The following is a 21,883-nucleotide window of genomic DNA, read 5'->3' on the forward strand; positions in this document are numbered from 1 at the left end:
TTTATCCATTCATCTATCGACGGACATTTAGGTTGCTTCTGTAATTTGGCTATTGTAAATAATGCTGTTTAAATATAGGGGTGCATGTCTCCTTTTGAATTAGTGTTTTTGTTTTCTTTGGGTAAATACCCAGTAGTGTGATTACCAGATCACAGGGTAGTTCTATTTTTAATTTTTTTAAGGAAACTCCATACTGTTTTCCACAGTGGCTGTACCAGTTTGCATTTCCACCCATTGTTATCATTAAAAAAAATAGAAAACCTGTATGCTTTAGCTATATTCTCCCATCACTCCATCCCCCATAGCCTTATGCAAGCACCATTCTACTCTCTGTCTCCATAGATTCACCTATTCTAGACATCTCATATAAATGGAATCATATATGTGGTCTTTTGTGACTGGCTTTTTTCAATTGACATAATGTTTTTAAGGTCCATCCATGTTGTACCATATGTCAGAATTTATTCCTTGTATGCCTGAATATTATTCCATTGTATGGATATACCATATTTCGATTATCCATTCATCAGTTGATGTACCTTTGGGCTATTATGAATAATACTGCTATAAACATTCATATATACAAGTTTTTATGTGAACACACATTTTCATTTCTCTTGGGTATATAACTAGGAGTAGAATTTCTGGATCATGTGGTACATTATGTTTAATTGAGGAACTGCTACACTATCTTCCAAAGTAGCTGCACTATTTTATATATCCATCAGAAGATTTCTAGTTTCTCACATTCTTGCTAACACTTGTTATCTGCTAATCAAAGTCCATTTATTTAGATGTTCTTGAATTTCTTCCAGCAATGTTTTGTAGTTTTCAGAGTGTAAGTTTTATGCTTTTGTTAAATTTGTTCCTAAGCACTTTATTCCTTTTCATGTTTTTGTAAATGGATTTAATTTCATTTTCAAATTCTTCACTGTAAGTGTATAGAAATACAATTTACATTTGCATATTGATCTTGTATCCTGCAACCCTGAACTCATTTATTAGTTCTAATAGTTTTTTTCTTCCAAAGTCTCCAAATTTTTATTTACATTCTAGTTAGTTAACATATCTTGTGACATTGGTTTCAGTAGATTTTAGTGATTCATCACTTACATATAACACCCAGTGCTCATATAAAAGTGCCCTCCTTAATACCCATCACCCATTTAGCCCTCCCCCCACGTCCCTCCACCAACTCTTTGCTCTCTTTTTTTAACTTAATTTTTTATTTAATTTTTTTGTTTTTATCTGTTTGTTCTCTATTGTTAACCCTCTTATGGTTTGTTTCCCCCTCTCTCTTATTTTCCCCTTCCCAATTTGTTTCCTAAATTCCACATGAGTGAAATCATATGGTATTTGTCTTTCTCTCAGTGACTTATTTTGCTTAGCATAATACACTCTAGTTCCATCTACGCCATTGCAAATGGCAAGATGTCATTCTTGTTCATGGCTGAGTAATATTCCATTGTGTATATATTTATATATATGAATGGACACTTGGGCTCTTTCCTAGTTCTAATAATTTTTTTAGCAGATTCCTTAGGGTTTTCTATATACAAGATGTCATCTGCAAACAGAGATAGTTTTACTTCTTCCTTTTTATTTTGGACACCTATTATTTTTTTCTTGCCAATTTCCCTGGCTACAACTTCTAGTACAATGTTGAATGCAGGTGATGATCACTTATAGTTCTTAAAACAGTATTGGAGACCAGGCTGTTCACTTTTTTTTTCACTTTCTCTTTTAAAATTTTTTAAGTTTTTTTATTCATTCTGAGAGAGAGACAGAGAGAGAGAGTGAGTTCACAAGCAGGGGTGGGGCAAAGAGAAGGAGAGATAGAATGCCAAACAGGCTCCAGACCATCACAGCACAGAGCCGGATGTGGGGCTCAAACTCACAAACCATGAGATTGTGACCTAAGCCAAGATCAAGAGTCAGACACTTAACCGACTGCACCACCCAGGCCCCCCTTTTTCCACTTTCTCTTGATTAATGTTTTCTGTTTATTTAGTTACTTGGTAACTTACTAAGGACAGAAATCATACTTAGTACTGATACATCCCATATTATTATGTTCAATACCTTTAAAGTATTCAATAAATATGATTGATAATAATAATTATAAAATATTGACCTCTCAGAGGTCAAACTTTTCCTCTGTTGCTTGGCTGGCTCCTCTCACCTTGAACTTGACTTGGCCAAAGTGCACCAATGGACTCCTCGCCCCACCCTCCCAATGGTGCTCTGCCTCCACTGTTTCCTATCTTAGTTAGTGGCATAATCAGATGACCAGGCACCACAAACAGAAACCTGGGAATCATTCTAATCTTCCACTCCTTACCCCTGCATTTAATTGGCTATTAAGTCCCCTTTGATCCTGCCTTCTATGTATTTGGATTCGGTTTCCTCTTCTCTATGCCTACAACCACTTAGTTCAGGCTTTCATTTTTCACCTGAAATTATTATTGTATTCCAACTGGTGACCTGATCTCCTTTGTTATCTCCTCCAATCTTTTCTACACACTGTTGCAAGGGTGATTGTGGGAAGCTTAATAATGGCCCCCAAAAGATATCCATGTCCTAATTCCTGGAATTTGTGAATATTACCTCACATGGCAAAAAAGTAGGACTTTGCAGATGTGACTAAGTTAAGGCTCTTAAGATGGGGAAATTATCCAGATGGGCCCTGAATTTAATGACAAGAGTTCTTAGAGAAGCAGAGAGAGATTTGACACACAAAGGAAAAGGCAATGTGACCATGGAGGCAGAAATTGCAGTGATGCAGCCACAAGCCAAGGAATGCCAGCAGCCACCAAGAACTGGAACTGGAAGAGACAAGACACGGTCTCCCCTAGAGCTTCCTGAGAGATACTGAAGAATCATGGCCCTGCCCACATCTTAATTTCTTCCCAGTGATAGTGATTTCAGACTTCTGGCTTCCGGAACTGTGAGAGAATAAACTTCTGCTTTTTAAAGCCACCTAATCTGTGGTAATTTTTTACAACAGCTTCAGGACAGTAATACAGTGATCTTTCTGAAGTTCAAACCTATCAGATATAGAAAAAATTTATTCTGTCTCTCAGTCTCTTTCACTCTCAATAAATAAATAAATAAATAAATAAATAAATAAATAAATAAATAAATAAGAGGCACCTAGGTGGCTCAGTCAGTTAAGCGTCTGACTCTTGGGTTTTGGATCAGGTCATGATCTCATAGTTCATGGATTCGAGCCTGACATGGAGCTCCTCACTGTTGGCGTGGAGCCTGCCTTGGATTTTCTCTCATTCCCTCTCTCTCTGCCCCTCCCCTGCTCACTCTCTCTCAAAATATATAAATAAGCTTTAAAAAATAAAAAAATAAATGAGCAAATAAATACACACACACACACAGAGGCACGCATACCCACGTCTGTGGTAATCTGGAAGAAAATATACCAAAATGTTAACAACAATTTCTCCCTAATGGGATTATGATGGTTTTTGTACTTCTCTTTTCAAGTTTTGCCCTCAAAAAGCATATATTACTTTTATTATCAGAAAAAAACAATGTAAATTATTAAAAAAAAAAAAAAAACTCTTCAAGGAGCGCCTGGGTGGCTCAGTCGGTTGAGCATCCAACTTCAGTGCAGGTCATGATCTCGCAGTTCGTGACTTCAAGCCCCACATTGGGCTCACTGCTGTCAGCCTGTTATGGCAAAGCCTGCTTCGGATACTCTCTCCTCTCCGCTCTCTGCCCCTCCCCCACTTATTCTCTCTCTCTCAAAAAAAAAAAAACAAACTTTTCAATGTCTCCCCATCACCTACAAAGTAAAGTACAAACTTCTAAGCACAGCACGGGCCCTTAATTTGGCCTATGCCTATCTCTCTTGCCTAATTTCCTATGACTTAGCTTCCCTACTTTTCTTCAACTATGCCAAATTACCTAAAACATAGGTCATTCTGCCTCTGATCCGTTGCAAATCGGTCTGACTTCAACCTCTTGGTTAAGACCCAATTCAAAAGTGTTCTTTCCTGTGAAACCATTCCTGATCCACTCATGCAGAGCCCTGCTACCTTTGAGTTACCACTAATATGAGTTACCTCTAATATGCTATTATTTTATTTGCCTAGAATATTGCAATTATTTGTTTATATCAACATTTCTCTGTTTATGTTGTGATTGTCTTGAGGAGATACACAAATGTACAATTTTTCTTTTACTTTGCTACCAAATATTTTCCAATATAAACAGCTGTTGTGATTTTTAACAAAGCATACATTCATTGAAGTGTTATTGAATTCATAGCTTTTTTTATAATTTGTATTTTTCATTCAAGAGACACTATAAACCATCATTTGGGTGTCTGTAAAATATTTGATATTAAAAATTCCTCATAGATCTTTATACACTTATATGCAAAAAAAGCTAAATTATTTTTTAAAGTGAGAAAGTCATGGCTCAGAAAAGTATGTATAGTTTAGCTTAATCCTATGTGTATAAAAAAGTATGCACATTTGTTGACCAAGTCAGTACAAATATAGAAAATAGAAACATAGGGGCACCTGGGGTAGCTCAGTGGGTTGAGTGTCCAACTCTTGATTTCGGCTTAGGTCATGATACCAAGGTCATGGTATTGAGTTCCTTGTTGGGCTCCATGCTGAGCATGGAGCCTGCTTAAGATTCTTTCTCTCTCTCTCTCTCTCTCTCTCTCCCCCTCCCTCTGCCCCTCTCCCTTGCCTGCATGTGCACATACTCTCTCTCTCAAAATAAAGCATTTAAATTTTAGCTAATTAAAATTAAATACAATTAACAATTCAGTACCTGGGTGCCTGGATGACTCAGTTGGTTAAGCATCTGACTTCCGTTCTGGTTATGATCTCATGGTTCGAGGGTTCAAGCCCCACATTGGGCTCCTTGCAGGCAGTGCAGAGCCTGCTTGGGATTATCTCCTTCCCTCTCTCTCTATGCCCCTCCCCTACTCACGCTTTTTTTTTCTCTCTCCCTCTCAAAACAAAAATAAACTTAAAAAATAAAATCTTACGGGATGCCTGGGTGTTTCAGTCAGTTAAGTGTCCCACTTCAGCTCAGGTAATGATCTCACAGTTTGTGAGTTAAGTGCTCCACGTGTTGGGTTCTGTGCTGACAGCACAGAGCCTGGAGCCTTCTTCAGATTCTCCCTCTCTCTGCCCTGCCCCGCTCACACTCTCTCTCTCAAAAATAAATAAACATTAAAAAAATAAGAAAATCTTTCTTTAAAAAAATAAAATATTTTAAAAAACACAATTCAGTTCCTTAGTCACACAAATCATATCTCAAGTCCTCAGTGGCCACATTATGTATAGCCAGTAGTTACTGCATTGAACAGAGCAAATAACCTTTCTATACTTGTATTAGTTCGCATTGGACAGTGCAGATCTAGATCACTGACCCCACATAAGGTGACGCCAGTTTGGGCACCCTGAAACCCTGAGTGTGAAATAGTTAACTAGTGAGAACTAACTACAAACACCGATCAGTTGAGCCTTATGCTCTTGATTAACTTGAACCCTGAAAAATGAAAGTGCCTACCTGATTGGCATCCTAGAGAATAGAGAATCAGTCTGTACCTGTACATGGATACAATGTACCCATGGCAATGAAGACACCTGTTGAATCTGTGTAAATTGCAGGAACAATAGTGGTGTTTGGATTGCTGGGTTGCCTGGTTACCATGGAAACAGGTGCTGGTTACAATTATGTGCAATCACAGAGACTAAAGTATCAACCCGCCCCCCCACCCCCGTCCTCTCCCCCATCCCTTTCAAGAACCATAACCATAATCATAACCATAACCATAGTGATGACTGTTTCAGTTGGGCTTCACGAGTAGACCTGGCAGCAGAAGCAACTAGAAACCTGATTAAGTATGGAGTGTCAGAGTGCAAGCCCTAATGAGGAAGTGTGAAAAAAGAAACATGGCGGGGCATTTTTTCAGAAGGAAAAGGCTAGATCTACCACGCTGAATACAATGACATTGTTACTCTCGCTTCTTGCACAGGCGCAGTGCAAGATTTCTCAGAGCACGCCTACGCGCATGTTTTCTCCCCTTCTCTTTCCACTTTTCCTCTCTCTCCCTTTTTTCCCCTTTCTTTGCCGCTCCCATCACTGGGTCTTTCAGTCTTTCCGTCAGCCCGCTTATGTCTCTCCTTCCGACCCTCCATCCCCCTCCCTACCTATCCCCCTCCCCCTTCCTTTTCCGTCTGGAGCAGGCGGCAGTTTGCGCATGCGAATTAAGTGGACAGCCCCGCTCTTTGTCCCCATCTGTCGTTCACACGAACTCAAACCTTTCGCATTCAGTAGCCAATACGGTTGAAGAAATGGCGGAAAACCGATTCCGCCTTTGGAGATAAACCTTGATTGGCAACTCAGGTAACCAATGAAGAACACCACTTTGTACCCCTTGGGAGGCACCGAGCTCCGTCGTCTCGTTTCCGGCGGTCGCGCGCTCTTTTCTCGGGACGGTAGAGGCCGTGTAGCGTCGCCGTTACTCTGAGGAGAGAACAGTCGGTAGAGGGTGAGTTTTGGAACGACTTAGTTCTTCCTTGGGTGGGGAGTAGGATTTCCTGCGACAAGAGGCTAGGGCGAGGCTAGGTTTGGAGGGAGGTTGGCCGTTCGTTCCAAGGCCCCTTGAGGCCTTGTCCCCGCCGCCACACGGCGTCCTCAGCCCACCCGCGGGGGCCCATCGCTCTCAGCTCGCTTTGCTTTCTCGTTTGACTGGATCCCGTTGCCTTTCCCGCTCCGTTTCTTTATGCGACTCGTCTTCGAATCCGAGTTCTGTCAGTAAGTTCCCCGGCCTTTTACCCGCCCTGGGCCTGAGGGTGTGGGGTCTATTATCCGAGAGCCCTGAAGTCGTTGCTGGAGGAGGAGGCGCTTTGCCGGCGCTCCTCCTCTCAGCCTCGCGAGGCCATTAATTCAGAATGAGAAGTGCCGCCCCCCCCCCCCCCCCCCAGCGATGTTTCTTTGTCAAAACTCTAAGCTGGGAAGTTCATCTGCTAGTCCAGACCCCGCGGTTTGCCTAATCAGGTTTTTTTTTTTTCTTTTTTTTTCTTTTTTTTTTTTTCTTTTTAAGTCTTGTTGCCTAGTTACTCGACCCATTTACAGCATCACTTTTTAAAAATGAAAATTAATTTTATGGATTTCCTATTGGGTATTTTCCCCTTGGGGAAACTTGTTGTCCCCTGAAACCTTTCTTTGTGTTCTTAACAGAGAAATTGAGATTAGGGAGGACTTGGGAGGAACTTTATCTTCAGCCGAAGTTGAGGTAGGTGTAGGGGGTAGGATTGCCAGCTAAAACACAGGATGCCCCGTTAAATTTGGATTTCACATAGGAAACAAATTCTTTTTAGCATGCGTTGCTTGGGCTTTATACTAAAAGATCATTTTTTTTTATCTGAAATTCAAATTTAACTGTATATTGTGTATCTTTATATTGTAAATCTGGCTAGATTTATACTGTGTGTTTGTCCAACTTCCTTGTTAATAAATGAAAGGTCCTAAGAAACACTTAGAAAACTACCTTACCATGTCTGTGCATTGTACAGCTTTAAGGCAAGTCCATAGCCATGCAGCCATCTAGGTCAGTAGATGTTTACCAGTTTTCCCCCACAGGTTCCACTTACAAAGTTGATCCTTTTCCTGAAAATGGATTTCAGATATGTATGGTGTAGTGTTTGGTCTTATACCTAAACCACATTTGTGCAACTGTACTGTGTTCAATAGCCCCAGTCTTTCTAAATCAGCAGTACATATTTTATCTCAAAAGTCCTTATCTGAGTTAGTCATTGGGACAGGTAAGTAGACAAATCCTTGATGCTGATCGTTGTGCTTAGTTCTCAGAGGCCCAGTGGTTAAGGGGCAGTGAATTTATTGCTCACAAGACATTTCTGCAGTTAATTCCAAATTCTGTTGGTGATCATCATCAGAAATAAGTGACAGGGCCAGTACTTAACTGAGTACTTGGTACTTTCCGGGCACTGTTTTAAGTGATTTATACGATATTATTTAGTCTTCACCATTGAATGCCTTCTTGGGAAAGAATAAACTGGAGGGAAAATTATAAAGATTAGCATTGTGGAGACATTTATTCAAAAACACTAAGGTAGGCAGTTTGGTTGTAAAAAATGATTTTTCCTAGAATCCAAAAGAGAGGAGGAAGCATGTAAATTAATGACATTTGTCTAACTAGAGCACCAATCAAATGTAGGAATAGGGATAGTGGTTCCCAGCAGGAACAAATGCTTGCTGTGGTCAGGATCTCATTTTAGTCCTTAAAGGAACTAGCCCTGTGAAGTTGCTGTTGTTACCCTCTTCTTATAGGTGAGTAAACTGAGGCTCAGAAGTTAGGTGACATGGCTAGTCAGTTTGTTGGACCCTAAACTTTGAAATCAAGCTTTGATTAGTTAGCTTGCATCATTGTGCTGAGTATGAGCTTTAGAGTTAAATAGATGTGAGTTCCACTCTTTGCTCCACATTTGAGTGACCTTAGATGGGCATCAGTTTTCTTATCCGGGAGAGTAATAGTTTTGAGCATTAAGTGAGATAATGCAGACTTAGCACAGTGCCTGGCATATAGTGGTTGGTAAATATCTGGTATTATCATCTCAACTACCAGGCTCCACTTTCTAAAACCAAAAATAATCTCCCTTGAAGTTTAATCTTAAGTGGTTTAGAACGTGCTAGCATTTTATCCTCAAGGAAGCAGATCATTTCTTAGAAGTTGTAAAATGGTTTTTCTGAAATGGAGTGGTGAGGTTTGGTTAGGATGTAAATACAAATACAGAGTTTTTAATATTTCAGTTTTGAATAGATCTCTATGAGAATTTTTATTGATGTGTAATATAAATCCATAATGTAAATTGTGTAATATTATATATATATAATGTAATGTGTAATTTAATCCACAATATATATTGTGGATTTCTGAATGGGATGCAAGATACTGAGGTTGGGGCCACTGACTCCCAAACTAAAGACTGGAAGGGGAAAAAAAAAACAGTTTCCTTGGATTCTAGCCAGGAGTAAGAAGGTAAGAGGACCTAGTTGGAGAAACGGCTGTGAAGATAACTCAAGTTTCTGCGATAGGCCAATTTGGAGTCAGGGAAGAGGGAGGTGTTTAATAGCTGGGACTCAAATAGAGATCTGATTCTAATGCCCACCTAACCCAAACCTCAACTGTTGCTGGAGTAGACTTTATAAATTTTTATGTTATAATCTCCTATTTTTACAAACATGATTTCCCTTTTTTGGAGGAAACAGTGCTGCACTATGTGGTAAGAGTCACAAAAATAGGTTCAATTCTAATTTTAAGAATTTATTATAAGGAAATAATTTAGAAAAGCAATAAGCAAGAAGATACTGCAACATTATAATAGGAAAAAGCTGAAAACAATCTAAACGTCTCATAGTTTAGTAAATTAGTGTATATCCACATGGACTTTGTATAGCTGTTAAAAATTATTATACTGACACACTAAAAGTGAAGAAAAACTGAATATACAATGGTAAATTATAACTGCATTATATTGAAATGATACTGTATGTTTTGGAAGGTAAATAAGTAAAAATCGAAATTGTAGGAGGAATATTTACTCATGGATGTGTTCGAAGATTTAGCTATGAACATGGTTTATATGTAATGTTGAAAAACTAGGAACAACTCAAGTGTCCAACACAATAGGTGCTTGGTTGATGGCTAAATACTATGTCCATTAAAAATTAATGTATAAGATTTGCCTGGGTGGCTCAGTCGGTTAAATGTCCCACTTCGGCTCAGGTCATCATCTTACACACAGTTGGTGTGTTCAAGCTCCACATCGGGCTGTGTGCCGACAGCATGGAGCCTGGAACCTGCTTTGGACTCTGTGTCTCCCTCTCTCTCTGCCCCTCTCCCACTTGCACTCTGTCTCTGTCTCAAAAATAAACATTAAAATTTTTTTTTAATTAATGTAGAAGATTTAGTGATATAAAAGTTGTTTATCGTGTAATAAAGTAGAAAAGGCAGGTTGCAAAATAGTCTATAATATACAAATATGTATATGTACAATGACTGGAAGGGTAAATGTTGACTATTTTCTAGTGGTGGGTCTTTGGATTTTTTTTTATTTCTAAGTTTTCTGTATTAAAGGTATGTTTTGTAATAGATGCCTTATTAATGAGAAACATAAGATTGATGAAATGATATAAATAAGATTCAAGTCTTGGCTTAAATGTCAACTTTCCAGTTAGACTTCTCTCACAGATGTATTTAAAATTTCAGTCCAGGGGTGCCTGGGTGGCTCAGTTAACCGGATTAAGTGTCCAACTCTAGATTTTGGCTCAGGTCATGATCTCACGGTTCGTGAGTTGGGCTGGCAGTGGGGAGCCTGCTTGGGTTCTCTCTCTCTCTGCCCTTTGCCAGTTCACTTTCTCTTTCAAAGTAAATAAACTTTCAAAAAAGTAAATAAAATTGCAGCCTTACTTCCTTTTTAAAATGTTTACTTTGAGAGAGAGTTCACACTCATGCAGGCAAGCAGGGGAGAGGAGAGAGCGGGAGAGAGAATCCCAAGCAGGCTCCACCCTGTTGGGCAGAGCCCAACTAGGGGCTCAATCTCAGGATTTGTGAGTTCATGACCTGGGCCAAGATCAGGAGTCAGATGAAATCAAGAGTCAGACACTTAACTAACCGAGCCACCCAGGCACCCTGCAGTCTTATCCCTTTCACTTCTTATCCACTCCCCCCTCTCATTTTTCTTTATTTTCCAGTAGTACTTATTTTTTATTAAGTACTATATAATTATGTGTATTTTGTCTTACTAGAAGATAAGCACAACTGAAGTCAAGAATCTTTGCTTTATTCATTGATGCGTCCCAAGCACCTATAATAGTGCCTAGCAAATAGTAAACATTCAGTGAATATTTGTTGGGTGAGTTAGTGAAATATATTTCAATTTGTGTGTTTGTGTATACATATATATATATGTATATATACATATATATATATGTATGTATGTATGTATGAAAACTGATCAATAACGTATAAACAGGACAGGTTTCATTTTTGCTTGCCTTCTGTTCTTTGTCTACATTCATGTATTTACGTATTTATTTATTTTTATTAAAAAAATTTTTTTTTAACGTTTATTTATTTTTGAGACAGAGCATGAACGGGGGAGGGTCAGAGAGAGGGAGACACAGAATCTGAAACAGGCTCCAGGCTCTGAGCTGTCAGCACAGAGCCCGACGCGGGGCTCGAACTCACGGACTGTGAGATCATGACCTGAGCCGAAGTCAGCCGCTTAACCGACTGAGCCACCCAGGCGCCCCTATTTATTTATTTTTAATTTAGAGAGTGGGAGCAGGGGAGAGGGGCAGGGGAAGGAGGGAGAGAGAAAGAATGAGAATCCTACGCAGGCTCCACACAAAGCATGGAGCCCAACATGAGACTCGATCCCACAACCTGGGATCATGACCTGAGCTGAAATCAAGAGCTACCCAGGTTTCTCATTCATATCTTTTTGAAAAAAAAATACCCTTTTCCTCTTTATTAAACCTTTCCCTTTTAAAAGATTAAACATTTTTCATGTTTACATAGTCTTCATAATTTTTAATGCTGTATAACATTCCAGTGAATAGATGTACCATAATTTATTAAAAACCATACCTCTAATTTTTTTTTAAATTTTGGGTATTTTAAGTCATTTTGTTACTGTAAAGGTCATTGAAGTGACTATTTCATGGATGTGGTTTTTAAATTTTAGAATTATATTCTTAGGATAAATTTCTAGGAGTAGAACTTCTTAAGTTACAGAATATTAACATCTTGATAGCTCTTTTTTTTAATGTTTGTTTATTTTTGAAAGAGAGAGAGAGAGCAGGGGAGGGGCAGAGAGAAAGGGAGACAGTTTCCAAAGATGGCTCTGTGCTGACGACAGAAGGCCCAATGGGGGGCTTGAACTCACAAACTGAGAGATCATGACCTGAGCTGAAGTTGGACGCTTAACTGACTGAGCCACCCAGACACCCCAACATCTTGATAGCTCTTACTATTGTCTTATAAAACAATTTGTGGATATAGAATTTGATAATTGTTGTTTAGTTTTGGCGGGATATGATGAAATGTATCAGGAAAGTTTTTATATACATAAAGTGTTGTCATGTATCCATCATCCAAAATCAATAGTTATCAAGACATTGTCACATTTTCTTTGAGAAATAGTTTTCTTTATTTTAAAGGATTCATATAATGGAAACAACAAGTATTCATGACAAGGTCCTTCACATCTTTCCTTCAGCTAAACTCTGACTAGAAGGTCTTGTGTTTAGGGGGAAGGATTGAGGATTGGCTTTTTCCTTTAATTACTGGAGAACTGTCCTTGAATGAGGAAGATGGTTGTCAGCTTGTTAACTAGATCAATTAGAAAATTTCCATTTTAAAACCAACTTGTGAATTCAGTCTGGATTGTACCAGGAATTTTCATTTTGTTTTCTTTTTTATCTTACATTGATTTTTTAGATGAGATTTAAAATTACAATTGTATATTCATCTTTGTGTATTGCTTTCATTGCTTTAGTAGTCCTTTATCTTTCTATTGTGATTAATAACAGTAATTACTGAGTGCTTACCAAATTCCACTACTGAACTAGTGTTTTCACATATTTATGAACGCTCCTAGCCATCTTGAGAGGTAGGTGTTTTTATTATCCCCTTTATAACAGCTTAAGGAATTTGTGAAGAAGTAATTTACTAAGTAGTACATAGCTGTTAAGTATTAGGACCATGCTTCAAATCTAAGTCTAACTCCACATTTCATACTTTTTCTACTGTTGATTCCACAATATCTACTATAGGCTAGGACTGTGCAGTGTGCTGGAGAACAAGATTTACTACTAGTTCTTGTCCTTGTGGTAACTAGAATCTATTTTATTGTGTTTTAATATTATGATAGGGCCATTTTTTAGGGGGTGGCTTCTTTGAGGAAAGTAGCTTCCAATTAATGTATAGAATTAGTGAACTGGAAGTTTCCTCCAGTTACTCTCGTGAACCTGTTCTCATTCAGTACTTGTCTAGTTTCTGTGTGCAACATAACTGCTAATGTCTGGTTGTTCTTAGATTTTTGAATGGTACTCCTTTGCCATACTTGTTCAACATACCCGGTTGTTTGAATCTGGCAAAAGCCAGGACGTCAGAGATGATTTGTGGCATTATGTCATCAGGAAGGTGACTGATAAGCCCTGATCATGTTTGACAGTCCACATTTTCCTTTTAGGGTGCAAAAATGCAGAGCAATAAAACCTTTAACTTGGAGAAGCAAAACCATACTCCAAGGAAGCATCATCAGCATCACCACCAGCAGCACCACCAACAGCAACAGCAACAGCCACCACCGCCACCAATACCTGCAAATGGGCAACAAGCCAGCAGCCAAAGTGAGTTCACACTTGTAAGTGGGTAGTTTTAGATTAGTGTCTTGAGATTATAAGAATAAGCCTTTGTGGCACACCTTTGTTCTTCTTTTCCCTATTTATCTCCTAATACTTCTCAGGATAGAAAAAGGGTGATTCTCTGAAACAAGGAGCAGACGTGTTGGATAGCAGATGAGTACAAGTTGCTGTGCTGTGTTGGCATAGTCTACTGCCAAACAGACGTGTCTGTATTTTACCTCAGAGCTTGGTTCTTAGAGGTAATCATCAGATGACTGGTAGTTAGAAAATATAGAGCAAGTCTTTAATGGAAAAGAAGGCTGGTACTGAGTGTTATACTTTTAGCCTGGGGTCTGTACCAGCCTGTTTTTAATCAGAGTAAACATTCTTTAAAGGCACGTTCCCACTCATTTAGCCAACTTTGAGCACCTATTGTGTGCCTCTAACACTAGAACCAACCTTACCCGTCTTTTATTTCCAGAGATCCCTACAAAGAATACTGTTTCCTAACTCATTTCCTTTCATTCCATTAACCTAAGCATGAAAGAATGGGAGCTGTTAAGGTTATGAAGGTTGGTTAAAAAAAAAAAAAAGGTTATGAAAATTGGTGAGAGATTGGGAAAATGGAGCAATTATGTTTTAAATTTAAAAAGCTGATCCCTTCTGACATAAGTCTCCTTGACTTGCTTAATTTTCCCTTTGACCAATAGATCCTGTATTGTCTTTCTGTCTCTGACTTAATCTGGGTGGCTCCTGGCCCATAGTAGTGCCATTGAGTCCTCTCAGATGTCTGCATACTGCTTTCACATTTTAAGGTACAATTTACTGATAAGTGGTTAGTGGATAGATTGCATTGGGAAATGGTGTTTGACTTCTCTACAGCAGTTAGGTTTCGTAATCTGGGAGCAGTTGTAGCTCTGAGAAAGTGACTGTAGATCTCTTTGTCCAATCCTTTGAGTGACTGTATGTCTTCTCTCAGATGAAGGCTTGACTATTGACCTGAAGAACTTTAGGAAACCAGGAGAGAAGACCTTCACCCAACGTAGCCGGCTCTTTGTGGGCAATCTTCCTCCTGACATCACTGAGGAGGAGATGAGGAAACTATTTGAGAAATACGGGAAGGCAGGCGAAGTCTTCATTCATAAGGATAAGGGCTTTGGCTTTATCCGCTTGGTGAGCAACCATGGGTTTTTAGAATGTGTGCTCTAAAAGGTCGGGAAACTGGGGAATGATGGACTTGGAAAATTAGACAGTGGAAACAATTCTCAGATGGTCTGTTTGTTAAATGTTTATAGTTGGAGTTGGTAGCAGAGGACAGAAAATGCAGATTTTGTTTTTATTTTTCCTCATAGGTTTTTGCTTTGTTTCAAGGACAACATAGGTTTATTTGCCTTGGACGCTAAAACTAAAGTATGCCTGTTGGAACTTTTTAATTGGTAAATTTGAAACATATAGAAGTAGACAGAGTAGTATATGAACGTATACATACTTAATGCCCGGCTTCAATAATTATCAACTCATAGTTTATTTTATCTTAGTAATGATTAGGGTTTATATAATTTCTTTGAAAAGTTCTTACATAGGACTTTATAAAATCATGAGGGGACAATTTTATTTGTATCTTATTTTTAAAAAATTTTTAAGTTGTGCTAAAAAAAGGTTATCGTAACCATTTTTAACTGTAGATCTTTTTTCATAAAATCTGATTTAATTAGGAAACATGTTTAAGTGTATGGGGGGGAATCTTTTCTAGACATTATCTATATAAACAAGGAACATGATATGCTAGCAAGGTTATTAGAAGTGGCGGTTAGAATTAATTTCCAATCCAGATCTACCACTAACAAGAGTATATGGGCAAGTCATTTTCTCTGGGGCTCAAGGTTCCTCTTTAGTAATATAAGAGGGGGTTCCCATTAGGGTTTGTGGTTCTAAAAAGGTCTTGTAGAGGTCATACATGATTCTCATTAAACTTGTATATAGCTAGCTGAAATTAAAATATTCTGGCTACTATTTTAAGGGTAGGTTTTAGGCTCATCATTGTCCCACTGATCTATCACCACTTGGGAGAATAACCTATGATACTGATGACCATGTAAGTAGTATTTACTTCTAGAATTCCCAATAGATTTATTGCAAGGCTATCAGAACAGTTAGGTTTATCTATTTATCATCCAAAGATTTATCTGAAACATAGCTCTATTCTTTCAGTACTATCAAGGTTCCTTTATATGTGTGTTGTCAAGGTTTTAGGGGGAGAGGCATTTTGTTTTGAGCTATGCTACTTTAGACTCTCGATGGCTGTGATGTGGTCTTTGTCAAAACTGAGTTATTCTGATTTCTGTCTGCTTCCTAGGAAACGCGAACCCTAGCAGAGATTGCCAAAGTAGAGCTGGACAACATGCCACTTCGTGGAAAGCAGCTGCGTGTGCGCTTTGCATGCCATAGTGCATCGCTCACGGTCCGAAACCTTCCTCAGTATGTTTCTAACGAACTGCTGGAGGAAGCTTTTTCTGTGTTTGGCCAAGTGGAAAGGGCTGTAGTCATCGTGGATGATAGAGGAAGGCCCTCAGGAAAAGGCATTGTTGAATTCTCAGGGAAGCCAGCTGCTCGGAAAGCTCTGGACAGGTGCAGTGAAGGCTCCTTCCTGTTAACCACGTAAGTAGGGATTGCTTTTAGAAATAGAATTTAGATTGCTACTTCTTTCAGTGGTATGGAGAGTTAGCCCCTAGGAACCATGTTCTTATGATCACTTAAAGACTTTGGATACTACTTCAGCTCTCTAGTAGGGTTTTCAGTGTAAAATTAATGAAAATACTATGATGATTAAGAAACCTTTCAGGGGAGCCTGGGTGGCTCAGTCAGTTAAGTGCCCAACTCTTGATTTTGGCTCCTGGTTCATGAGGTCAAGTCCCATGTTCACGCAGAGCCTGCTTGGGATTCTTTCTCCCGTTCTCTGCCCCTTCCCCCTACACATTCTCTTTGTCTCTCAAAATAAATAAATATTAAAAAAAAAAACCTTTTAGTCTTTTAGTAGGTTGTCATTTAATCAGCATTAAATCTCCCTTTACCTTGAAGTCTTAGAACTCTGAAAAGTTGGGGCACCTGGGTGGCTCAGTCGGGTAAGCATCCAACTTTGGCTCAGGTCATAATCTCACTGCTTGTGGGTTTGAGCCCCGTGTCAGGCTTTGTGCTGACAGCTCAGACCCTGGAGCCTGCTTCAGATTCTGTCTCCGTCTCTCTGCACTTCCCCTGCTTGCTCTCTGTCTCTGTCTCTCTCTCAAAAATAAAATTTAAGGGGCGCCTGGGTGGCTCAGTTGGTTGGGCGTCCGACTTCGGCTCAGGTCACGATCTCGCAGTCCGTGAGTTCGAGCCCCGCGTTGGGCTCTGGGCTGATGGCTCAGAGCCTGGAGCCTGCTTCCGATTCTGTGTCTCCCTCTCTCTGCCCCTCCCCCGTTCATGCTCTGTCTCTCTGTCTCAAAAATAAATTAAAAAAAAAAAGTTAAAAAAAAATTTAAAAAGTAATAAAAAGAATTCTGAAAAGTTGTTTTGTGCATGCAAAACACATATGCATGTATTTATTCCAAGTGATTGTCTGGTATTCTCTAGATACTGGATATTTAGGCGGTACTTAAGTATCCTATTTACTTTGAACATCTTTGAGGCTATATTCAGAGATCTAAAGCTTGACTCCATCCTTTCAACCTCAGATTCCACATAATGCCATCAAAAGACCTTAGTTACTTGGGGCTTGGTGTAAAAACCCCTTCAGAAATATGTTTAATTGTTCATTCCTGACCCCTGACTGGTTTGCTGTGCCAGTGACCGGTGTAGAGAGGAACCCTGGTATAGGGTATAATTTGATTAATGCTGAGCTGCTTGCTTCCAGATTTCCTCGGCCTGTGACTGTGGAGCCCATGGACCAGTTGGATGATGAAGAGGGACTTCCAGAGAAGCTGGTTATAAAGAACCAGCAATTTCATAAGTATGTGGTCCCATCACTTCCGTGTTAGGTGTTTGTCTATTCTTAAGGAAGCTTGTAAAGGGATGTATAAAAGAGGCAGGTCTTTGCTATATGTATTCACTGGCAATGGCCCTCAGGAGTAATGCAGTGCTTAGTTGGGGGAATCTTTGACAGAGTTTTAATAGCCCAGGAACTTTGTCTATAGGGAGCGAGAACAGCCACCCAGATTTGCACAGCCTGGCTCCTTTGAGTATGAGTATGCCATGCGCTGGAAGGCACTCATTGAGATGGAGAAGCAGCAGCAGGACCAAGTGGACCGCAACATCAAGGAAGCTCGTGAGAAGCTGGAGATGGAGATGGAGGCTGCTCGCCATGAGCACCAAGTCATGTTAATGAGACAGGGTGAGTATAGGCCTGTAAGTCTTAAACCTAGAACAAGAACAAAATGGCTTTTTTCAGAAGGGTCTTTGTATCATTCAGTAGAAAAAGGCCTAAACCTCTGCTTTTATTTTCTGAAATATTTTGTTGATCTTGGTAGTCAAATGAGCTTGGAGATGTGGCAGAGAATACTGGATTCTATGAAGAAAGAAATCATACGTTTGACTTCATTTTTGGAATCTGAATAGCTCAGATGACCACTCAGGGATTATATATCCCCTTTGCTTTCTGGATCTTTATTTATGGAAAATTATTGGGTCTGTATGAGGAGAATGAAGAATACTCTAAATTAGTCTGTTTTTTTAGATTTGATGAGGCGTCAAGAAGAACTCCGGAGGATGGAAGAGCTGCACAACCAAGAAGTGCAAAAACGAAAGCAACTGGAGCTCAGGTAACTAACTCTCAGACCCTTTTTTTCTGATCCCTCTAAAAGGTAATGTCTCATTACTGTTTCCTACCACCATGCTACCTCATGCATTTGTAAATGTGTTGGCAAATATTTCCTGGCTGCTTCTCAAGTTCTCCCTTTGGATGGGAAATATTTTGGCTGCCCATGGTTCTCGGAATTATCCAGAGCTGCACTAAAGGTAAAGCAGCTGAGTGCCGATCTCATGAGGCTCCTTTGTGAAAGAACTTGCTTTTAGGGCTGGACACATTTACAGTGAATTTTTTGGAAAGCTATGATAGTTTTCAGTAGGCTCTTAATTTCCTTGGCTGAGTCCCTGTTAAGATAATCTGCTCAAGTTCTGGAATGTCTCTGCCTAAATATCTTGGTGACTCTCTGTAGGCAGGAGGAAGAGCGCAGGCGCCGTGAAGAAGAGATGCGGCGGCAACAGGAAGAAATGATGCGGCGACAGCAGGAAGGATTCAAGGGAACATTCCCTGATGCGGTATATCTCCCATGTGCCCATGATGTGCCAGGGCAGTCCTGATATGACAGACCCACCAAATGTCCACTTGGACTTTAAAACATTACAAGTTATGAGCAGTTTTTGTATTCTATGAAACTCCTCTTTTAGAAGAATTCATAGGAAGGAAAGATAAGGTTTGAAGAGGAGTTCTTGTCTCATAGGCAATTTAGGATGAAGAGCTGGGGCCAGTGTATACTGTTTAGACTCCGTGACTGCCCAATGAGATCTGTCCAGTCCTATAGCAGCCTTGACTAGCTCTCTGGTGTCCTTGGAGTTGTTGCACATACTGGGGTCCTAGAAGAAATCAACTGTCTTTCCCCTTGGCTTTTACCTCTCCTTTTGTTCCTAATAGGGGACTCTGACTTGAGTCCTTGTAGGTCTAACCTTGAACCCACTGCACAACTAGCAAGGAGATGTTGGTTTTCCTCATCTTGGTCTCCATGTACTTGGAACGTGTTGATCACTCTATCTGCTTCCCTTAGTGTGTGTCCTCAGTATATTGTGAATGGTAGAATGCAATGCTGTCTTGGACTGTCTTGAGTATTTCTTATTTTTCAGAGAGAACAGGAGATACGGATGGGCCAGATGGCCATGGGAGGTAAGGACTTACGAGATTAATGGTTCTGATTTCCTTTTTTGTTTCATTTCTGGTAAACTATGTAGCTTCTCAGACATTGTCCAGATTTAAGGGGCTGACATTTCTGGGAGCATCGTTTTTGGGTGGGGTAACGTGTCCTTAGCTCAGAGGTCTTGTTGAATTGTTTCCTCTCACACAGAGATTGACAATCTCTGTCTCCTGTACTGATCACACTGCTCTGCTTTAGGTGCTATGGGCATAAACAACAGAGGCGCCATGCCCCCTGCTCCAGTGCCAGCTGGTACCCCAGCTCCTCCAGGACCTGCCACTATGATGCCAGATGGAACCTTGGGATTGGTAATAAACTGTGGAGCCTTACAGTAATTCTAAATGATGATAGGAGAAAGGACTTTGCTTTCAAAGTCCCTGTCTGCCACAGTTTTGCTATAGTTTTTAAGACCACTGTTTTCCATTAAATGTAATCTCAAGGTCTTGATTTGAACAAACCCATTCTCAAACTATACTTTGTCTAGGAGTTAAGTAAATGCCTTCTGTTTAGTTGCTACCTTGGGTTAATGGGTTTTTTTTTTTTTTTTTGGAGGGAAGGCAATGAAACTTAGGTATTATCACATAAAACAGATGTAAATCCACAAGGCTTTATGGCTCATACAATCCTGAATTAATAGTCATAGCATCAGAATTTTAAAACTGGATGGCTTAATGTTGCCGAAGAGTGATGGCATGTCCTTGTTCATATACTTAATTCAGGAGAAAAGACTTAACTGGAAATTATTCAACCTGGGAATTCAGGATGTAATATTATTTAATCAATAGGAATAGGGATAAAAAGATAAGGGTAGGATAGTTGGGTGGGTCTGTAATTCAGACAGCCTTCTTTTCAGGGATATCCACTTGAGTTCTTTATTTTTTAATGTTTATTTTGAGAGAGTGCATGAACAGGGGAAGGGCAGAGAGAGAGAGCATCCCAAGCAGGCTCTGCATGGCACAGATCTAGACATGGGGCTCCATCCCACAAACCAGGAGATTATGACCTGAGGTGAAACCAAGAGTTGGAAACTTAACCGGCTCAGCCACCTAGGTGCCCCAAGGATGTCCACTGGGATTTTAAACAGGCTTAGTCACCCCTAGCACATCAAGAGCTTTGAGTAATTGGGGTGCCTGGGTGGCTCAGTTGGTTGAGCATCAACTTCGGCTCAGGTCACAATCTCACGGTTCGTGGGTTCAAGCCCCACATCAGGCTTGCTGCTGTGCAGAGCCTGCTTTGGATGCTCTGTCCCCCTCTCTCTCTGTACCTCCCCCACTTGTGCTCTCTCTCTCAAAAATAAACATTTAAAAAAAGAGCTTTGAATAGTTAAGTGGAAATGGCCTTCAGGGGAGGTATTACAGATGAGTGGGAAGCTTGGGGCATAGGTTCTATTGTAACATTGCTCTCTTTTTCTCTTAAAAGACCCCACCAACAACTGAACGCTTTGGCCAGGCTGCTACCATGGAAGGAATTGGGGCCATTGGTGGAACCCCTCCTGCGTTCAACCGTGCAGCTCCTGGAGCTGAATTTGCTCCAAACAAACGTCGCCGATACTAATAAAAATTTCAGTGTCTAGTTTCCCAAAAACCCTTAAAAGAAAGACCCTTTTTGGACTAGCCAGAATTCTGCCCTGGAAAAAGTGTTAGGGATTCCTCCCAATAGTTAGGTCTTCCTTGCCTGTACTACTCTAAGGGAGTATGCTGGAGGCTGAGGGCAAGGGAGGGGCGATAAAATTTAACAAATCAGTTCTGTGTGGTATATCGTCTAACTAATTGATTCTGTGTGGTGCATTCCTGAAGTCTCCTGTGATTGTTGAGGGCCTGGGCGGGGGGACCATGACAAAATGGATCCAGTTAGACCCCCTGTTAGTCTTGATCATTCCATTATTTGTCCATCCTGTTCTCTTTGCTTTCTCATTCTTAAACCCTCCAACCCCAGAGACACTGCCACATACACCACAAAAACAAACATCCCCCAATGACCTTAGCCCCATTGCTCCACTTGGCAGGTGGGAATTCAGGCAAATGTCCACAGAGGTCACAGACCACATACATACGGTTCTGTTATATCCCATATATTACCCCTTTGTGTCCTAAGGAAGACATTTTCTCTTAGAGATTTTCATTTTAGTGTATCTTTAAAAAAAATCTTGTGTTAAGTTGCCTCCATCTTTTTTCTTGGGTAAGGGTAACCCAGGAATGGCCCTTTTGTGTCTATGATGTTGCTGTTCACAGCTTTTCTTGATAGGCTAGTACAATCTTGGGAACAGGGTTGCTGTATGCTGAAGGTCAGACAGTAGCTCTTAGCCTTGCCTATCTTAGGTAGTTATGCTGTGCATTTTTTTATTGGTGTACCATGTTTTGATTTGTCCCTGATATCTTTGGAGTTTTTCTGAGAAATGGAGCAGTAATGCAGCATCAACTTATTAAAATACATTTTAAGCCTTTTAATTTTCTGTGCTATTTTTGAAAGGGAATGGAGGGAGGGGCGTTCTGACTCAAGAGCTGAGCATAGGCTCTAGAAGGCTAAGC

The 21,883-nt window shown here is 40.1% G+C and overlaps 2 protein-coding genes across 3 annotated transcripts in view; one reads left to right on the top strand and one right to left on the bottom strand.

Annotated features, from left to right (window-relative positions):
• The window catches only part of ZMYM3 (zinc finger MYM-type containing 3), a 29,129-nt gene extending 23,503 nt beyond the window's left edge, over positions 1-5,626 (bottom strand). The window contains exon 1 of the mRNA XM_042974574.1: positions 5,548-5,626. The gene's annotated coding sequence lies outside the window, so the exon portion shown is untranslated. The remainder of the gene's footprint in view (positions 1-5,547) is intronic.
• Positions 5,627-6,243: 617 nt separating this feature from the next.
• On the top strand, positions 6,244-21,802 carry NONO (non-POU domain containing octamer binding). Of its 2 annotated transcripts, none has more exons than XM_042973998.1 (11): positions 6,244-6,387; positions 13,263-13,422; positions 14,396-14,589; positions 15,773-16,074; positions 17,306-17,401; positions 17,586-17,782; positions 18,125-18,209; positions 18,606-18,708; positions 19,288-19,327; positions 19,554-19,663; positions 20,775-21,802. In XM_042973998.1, the coding sequence occupies exons 2-11, from the start codon at positions 13,272-13,274 to the stop codon at positions 20,907-20,909; spliced, it is 1,413 nt and encodes a 470-aa protein (XP_042829932.1). In that variant the 5' UTR covers positions 6,244-6,387; positions 13,263-13,271; the 3' UTR covers positions 20,910-21,802. The 2 variants fall into 2 exon arrangements, with proteins under 2 accessions (XP_042829932.1, XP_042829931.1); XM_042973997.1 differs by lacking the exon at positions 6,244-6,387 and adding an exon at positions 6,410-6,532.
• The last annotated feature ends 81 nt before the right edge of the window (positions 21,803-21,883 follow it).

Source organism: Panthera tigris, chromosome X (genome assembly GCF_018350195.1).
Source record: "Panthera tigris isolate Pti1 chromosome X, P.tigris_Pti1_mat1.1, whole genome shotgun sequence".
NCBI classification, from domain to species: Eukaryota; Metazoa; Chordata; class Mammalia; order Carnivora; family Felidae; genus Panthera; species Panthera tigris.